This window comes from Trachypithecus francoisi, unplaced genomic scaffold, assembly GCF_009764315.1.
Source record: "Trachypithecus francoisi isolate TF-2019V2 unplaced genomic scaffold, Tfra_2.0 Lachesis_group5, whole genome shotgun sequence".
NCBI lineage: Eukaryota > Metazoa > Chordata > Mammalia > Primates > Cercopithecidae > Trachypithecus > Trachypithecus francoisi.
The window spans coordinates 149,097,589-149,103,511 of record NW_022681470.1 but is presented as its reverse complement, the minus strand read 5'-3'; the positions used below and the strand labels follow the sequence as shown (position 1 = coordinate 149,103,511).

At 58.8% G+C, this 5,923-nt stretch overlaps 1 protein-coding gene across 1 annotated transcript; it reads left to right on the top strand.

The window, feature by feature from the left end:
- Window positions 1-1,274: 1,274 nt before the first annotated feature.
- Window positions 1,275-5,126, top strand: ELANE (elastase, neutrophil expressed). Its single transcript, XM_033195730.1, has 5 exons — window positions 1,275-1,460; window positions 2,061-2,217; window positions 2,390-2,531; window positions 4,450-4,680; window positions 4,843-5,126. Exons 1-5 carry the CDS (start codon window positions 1,394-1,396, stop codon window positions 5,041-5,043), a joined length of 798 nt encoding a protein of 265 aa, XP_033051621.1. The 5' UTR covers window positions 1,275-1,393; the 3' UTR covers window positions 5,044-5,126.
- Window positions 5,127-5,923: the final 797 nt, after the last annotated feature.

Below are 5,923 nucleotides of genomic sequence, written 5' to 3'. Positions count from 1 at the left end.
GCCGGAGCCCGGGGCTGGGTCCTGAGAATCCCATCCCCGTGGCTGGGGCTCCAGCTCCCCTGCCAGTTCCTCCAGGCAGAAGCCCTTAGGCTTGGGTGGACATCCTCATTCCAGTCTCCCGGCCTGGGCAGGAATTCTCTCTCCAGCACCCCTGCCAGATGCCTGCGGGTCCCCTGCCTCAGGCGGGGAGGGCTTTGGGGAAGCTCATCAAGGCAGGAGGGCGGGAGAGACTGTCAGAGCCTCAGCTGCTGTCCAGGGACTGACTGTGAGCCTGGGTGAGAGTGAGTTCCCCGTTGTAGGTGACCGCCAAGGACAGGATGGAAGGCCCGGCCCTGAGAGTGAGCCCTGAGGTTCAGGGAGCAAGGCTGGAGTGAGCCAGCTCCAGATCTCCGTCCAGCTGCGGGTCCCAGAGACCTGGGTTAAACTCGCAGCTCCTGGGGGAGGCCCTTGACGTGCCTCAGTTTCCTCATCCCAAACAGGAACCCTGGGAAGGATCAAGGAAGTGCCTGTTGCACCGTGAGGCAGGCGACACAGCTGCGTGTGGCCAGTATCACAGGGCCCTGGGTAAACTGAGGCAGGCGACACAGCTGCGTGTGGCCGGTATCACAGGGCCTGGGTAAACTGAGGCAGGCGACACAGCTGCGTGTGGCCGGTATCACAGGGCCCTGGGTAAACTGAGGCAGGTGACACAGCTGCGTGTGGCCGGTATCACAGGGCCCTGGGTAAACTGAGGCAGGTGACACAGCTGCATGTGGCCAGTATCACAGGGCCCTGGGTAAACTGAGGCAGGCGAGGCCACCCCCATTAAGCCTCTCAGGTCTAGGTTTGGCAGGTTTGCCAAAAACACAGCAATGCTCAGTAAAACCTGGGCATTTTGGGTAAGTATATCCTGGGCCTCGTTTGGGACAGACTTAAATTAAAAAAAAAGAGACCAGCCCCACCAACACGGAGAAATCCCGCCTCTACTAAAAACACAAAAATTAGCCGGGTGTGGTGGTGGATGCCTGTAATCTCACCTATTCAGGAGGCTGAGGCAAGAGAATCACTTGAACCTGGGAGGCAGAGGTTGCAGTGAGCCGAGATTGTGCCACCGTACTCCAGCCTCAGCGACAGAGCAAGACTCTGTCTCCAAAAAATAAAAATAAAAAAACCCACCTCGATTATTTGACATTCAAATGCGATTGTGCATCCTGAATTTTGTCTGGCGGCCCCACCGGAGCCAACCCCAGCCTCTTGCCCCCTTTCTCCCCCTTTTCATCAACGCCCTGTGCCAGGAGAGAGGAAGTGGGGGGCGCCGGCCAGCTGTGGGGCAATGCAACGGCCTCCTGGCACAGGGCTATAAGAGAAGCTGGGTGGGCACAGAGGGGCAGAGACCCCGGAGACCAGCCTCACCATGACCCTAGGCTGCCGACCCTCCTGCCTTTTCCTCGCCTGTGTCCTGCCGGCCTTGCTGCTGGAGGGTGAGTCCTTGTGTCCATCCTCCCGCTGCTCCCCTCTGTCCCTGGGGTTCTGTTCCCACTTCTTCATGGTGGGCCCCACCAGTGGGGGTCCCTCATCCTCACAGGGGAGGTGCCAGCTGGGACAAGGGGACCAGGAGAAGAGACTGAGGTTCTGAGTGGTGAAGCCACCACCGGGGGCCCAGAGTTGGGGTTTGCAAACCGGGAGGCGGGGAGGTCGCAGGGCGCCCTCTGGGTTCAAGTCCAGGTCTGACTGTGCCTTGGAGGGGCACCGTGGGGAGGTCCCTTTGCCTCTCCGTGCCTCAGTTTCCCTCATCTGAACAACAGGAGTGTGAATGGCCCTGATCCCGTGGGTTCCTGGTGGGGGATCCCGCGGATTCCTGGCGGTGGGTCCCGCGGGTTCCTGGTGGGGGATCCCGCGGGTTCCTGGTGGGGGATCCTGCGGGTTCCTGGTGGGGGATAATGCGGGTTCCTGGTGGGGGATAATGCGGGTTCCTGGAGGTGGGTCCCGCAGGTTCCTGGTGGGGTATCTGGGGGCCCCGTGGCCGGGAAGGCACGGGCTCCTTGTCAGGCACTCAGCACCCACACCCGGTGTGTCCCCAGGTCCCGCGCTGGCCTCCGAGATTGTGGGGGGCCGGCAAGCGCAGCCCCACGCGTGGCCCTTCATGGTGTCCCTGCAGCTGCGTGGAGGCCACTTCTGCGGCGCCACCCTGATTGCGCCCAACTTCGTCATGTCGGCGGCGCACTGCGTGGCGAACGTGTGAGTAGCCAGGAGGGTGTGCGCCCGGCTGGGACCCCGCGTCCCGGTCTGAGACGGGTCGGGGGAGGCCAGGGCCCTGGGGCGGCCCAAGCACCTTCTCCCGCAGGCCCCTCGGGTGGGGACCCCCTGACCCCCAGGGCCGCTCCTCGCCCCCGCCTCTCCTTCCGAGCAGAAACTTCCGCTCCGTGAGCGTGGTCCTGGGAGCCCATAACCTGCAGCAGCTGGAGCGCACCCGGCAGGTGTTCGCCGTGCAGCGCATCTTCGAAAACGGCTTCGACCCCATCAACTTGCTCAACGACATCGTGATTCTCCAGGTGCCGCAGGGCGCAGGGGCAGAGGCCAGAGGCCTGGGAAGGGTGGAGGTGGGACACAGGGGCGCGTCGGGGCCGCTTGTGGGGACCTGGGGTGGAACCGTGGGCTGGGCGAGCCCGTCTCTGTGCCTCAGTCTTCACCTCTGTGAACGGGAAAATACCCGCTATGGGCTGTTAAAGGATTAAATGAGATTGTGCAGGGAAACCCGGATTTGCTGTCAATCAACAAACTTCCTGTGATTCTTTGTGTCTCTCCATTCATCAGCCTTGTGGCCAAGGGCAGGGGCCGCCTCTGTCTTTGGGAAATGCGGCAAAAGTCCCCACGTTTCCACCCCTGTATCCGGCTTACAGTTCTGATTATTCACTCCCTGAGGGCCGGGCGCGGTGGCCCACGCCTGTCATCCCAGCACTTTGGGAGGCTGAGGCGGGCAGATCACAAGGTCAGGTGTTCAAGACCAGCCTGACCAACATGGTGAAACCCCGCCTCTACTAAAATACAAAAAAATGTAGCTGGGCCTAGTGGCGGGCACCTGTAATCCCAGCTACTCAGGAGGCTGAGGCAGGAGAATCACTTGAACCCAGAAGGCAGAGGTTGCAGTGAGCCAAGATCATGCCATTGCACTCCAGGCTGGGTCTCAGAAAAAAAAAAAAAAAAAAAAGTTACTCCCTGGGAAGGGTGAGGAGAGTTTCATGACATGTCACTCAATTTTCTCATAGCTGTTACCCAGTGCAGTGACACGATCGTGGCTCACTACAGCCTCCACCTCCTGGGCTCAAGCCATCCTCTCACCTTGGCCTTGGGGGTAGCTGGAACTACAGGTGCCACCAGCATGTCCACCACGTCCACCACCGCCGGCTGATACATACATATATACATACATATATATATATACACACACACACACACACACACACACACACATTTATTTGGGGTGGGGGGGATGGAGTCTCACTCTGTTGCCCAGGCTGGAGTGCAGCAGTACAATCTCAGCTCACTGCAGCCTCCACCTCCTGGGTTCAAGCGATTCTCCTGCCTCAGCCTCCCAGGTAGCTGGGATTATAGGCGTGCACCACCACGCTGGGCTAATTTTTGGTATTTTTAGTAGAGACAGGGTTTCACCATGTTAGCCAGGCTGGTCTTGATCTCCTGACCTCGGCCTCCCAACATGCTGGGATTACCGGTGTGAGCAACCGTGCCTGGCAACATCTGGCTAATTTTTTATTTTTATTTTTTGAGACATAGTCTTGCTCTGTCACCCAGGCTGGAGTGCAGTGGCTCAATCTGGGTCACTGCAACCTCCGCCTCCCGGGTTCAAGCAATTCTCTTGCCTCAGCCTCCGGAGTAGCTGGGATTACAGGCGCCTGCCATCAAGCCTGGCTAATTTTTGGTATTTTTAGTAGAGACGGGGTTTCACCGTGTTTGCCAGGATGGTCTTGATCTCCTGACCTTGTGATCTGGCCCCCTTGGCCTCCCAAAGTGCTGGGATTACAGGAGTGAGCCAGTGCACCTGGCACTTTTTTATTGTTGTAGACATGGGGCTTTGCCACCTTGACCAGGCTGGTCTTGAGCTACTGGCCTCAAGTGATCCTCCTGCCTCACCCTCTCAAAGTGCGGGGCTTACAAGCATGAGCCACCGCGCCTGGCTGTAGTTTTTGTGTTAATTGAGCACCTACTGCTTGCTGCACTGAAGCCACATCCAGGGACAACCTCCAACGTCCTGGTGATGGCTTGGTAATGGCTCCCCTCTACGATGGGGAAACTGAGGCTCGCCTTGGGGAGCAGATTGCAGGGTGGGTGTCCTGCTCTGCAGGATCCCAGAACCACAGTGGAATCTGAGATGGGGAAACTGAGGCCCGGAGAGGGGAGGGTCATCACCACTGCCCCGTGTGATGCACTGACGATCTGTCCCCCCCACCACAGCTCAATGGATCGGCCACTATCAACGACAACGTGCAAGTGGCCCAGCTGCCGGCCCAGGGCCGCCGCGTGGGCAACAGGGTGCAGTGCCTGGCCATGGGCTGGGGCCATCTGGGTGGGAACCGTGGGATCGCCAGTGTCCTGCAGGAGCTCAATGTGACGGTGGTGAGGTCCCTCTGCCGCCGTGGCAACGTCTGCACTATCGTGAGGCGTCGGCGGGCTGGCGTCTGCTTCGTACGTGCCCGGGTGTCCCTCGGCTCCCCACCTGCTCCCAGCCCAGATTGCAGCAACAGGCACTGTGGCTAGACCCTAGGAGGGACTTCCCAACCCTGACAGGCGGCGGGCAGGTGGGCAGGGCCTCCCAGTCCAGCTTCCCCACCTTGTCTGCCTCCACAGGGGGACTCTGGCAGCCCCTTGGTCTGCAACGGACTAATCCACGGAATTGCCTCTTTCGTCCGGGGAGGATGTGCCTCGGGGTTCTACCCCGACTTCTTTGCCCCGGTGGCACTGTTTGTAAACTGGATCAACTCCATCATCCAACGCTCCGAGGACCACCCCTGTCCCCACTCCCTGGACCTGGCCAGCAGGACCCACTGAGAAGGACCAGCTGGGTCACCTCAGCTGCCCACAGCCACATTCTCCAGCATCTGGTACAATAAACATCCCTCTGTTTTGTAGAATGTGTTTGATATTCATTGGCTGTGTCACTGGGTGTTGAAAATGGTCAGTAGGGCCGGGCGCGGTGGCTCAAGCCTGTAATCCCAGCACTTTGGGAGGCCGAGGCGGGCGGATCACGAGGTCAGGAGATCGAGACCATCCTGGCTAACACGGTGAAACCCCGTCTCTACTAAAAAATACAAAAAACTAGCCGGGCGCAGTGGCGGGCGCCTGTAGTCCCAGCTACTCGGAGGCTGAGGCGGGAGAATGGCGGGAACCCGGGAGGCGGAGCTTGCAGTGAGCCGAGATAGCGCCACTGCACTCCAGCCTGGGCGACACAGCGAGACTCCGTCTCAAAAAAAAAAAAAAAAAAAAAAAAAAAAAAAAAAAAAAGAAAATGGTCAGTAGGTTGGGCATGGTGGCTCACACCTGTAATCCCAGCACTTTGAGAGGTTGAGGCCAGTGGATCACTTGAGCTCAGGAGTTCAAGACCAGCCTGGGCAACATGGAAAGACCCCCTCTTTATTAATAAAATAAAATAGAATGGCCCAAGCCTGGCACAGTGGCTCATGCCGGTAATCCCAGCACTTTGGGAGGCCAAGGCCGGCGGATCACCTGAAGTCAGGAGTTCAAGACCAGACTGGCCAACATGGTGAAAATCCATCTCTACTATAAACACACAAAAAAATTAGCTGGGCATCATGGCGTGTGGGAGGTTGAGGCAGGAGGATCGCTTGAACCTTGGAGGCGGAGGCTGTAGTGAGCCAAGATCACGCCACTGCACTCTAGCCTGGGCAACACAGCAAGACTCCATCTCAAA

Excerpts from the sequence above, each read along its gene's own strand:
- ELANE (XM_033195730.1), top strand. The coding sequence starts at position 1,394 with ATGACCCTAGGCTGCCGACCCTCCTGCCTTTTCCTCGCCTGTGTCCTG. Across the intron at positions 2,532-4,449 it reads ACGACATCGTGATTCTCCAG|CTCAATGGATCGGCCACTAT; the intron begins GTGCCGCAGGGC and ends CCCCCACCACAG. Across the intron at positions 4,681-4,842 it reads GGCGGGCTGGCGTCTGCTTC|GGGGACTCTGGCAGCCCCTT; the intron begins GTACGTGCCCGG and ends CTGCCTCCACAG.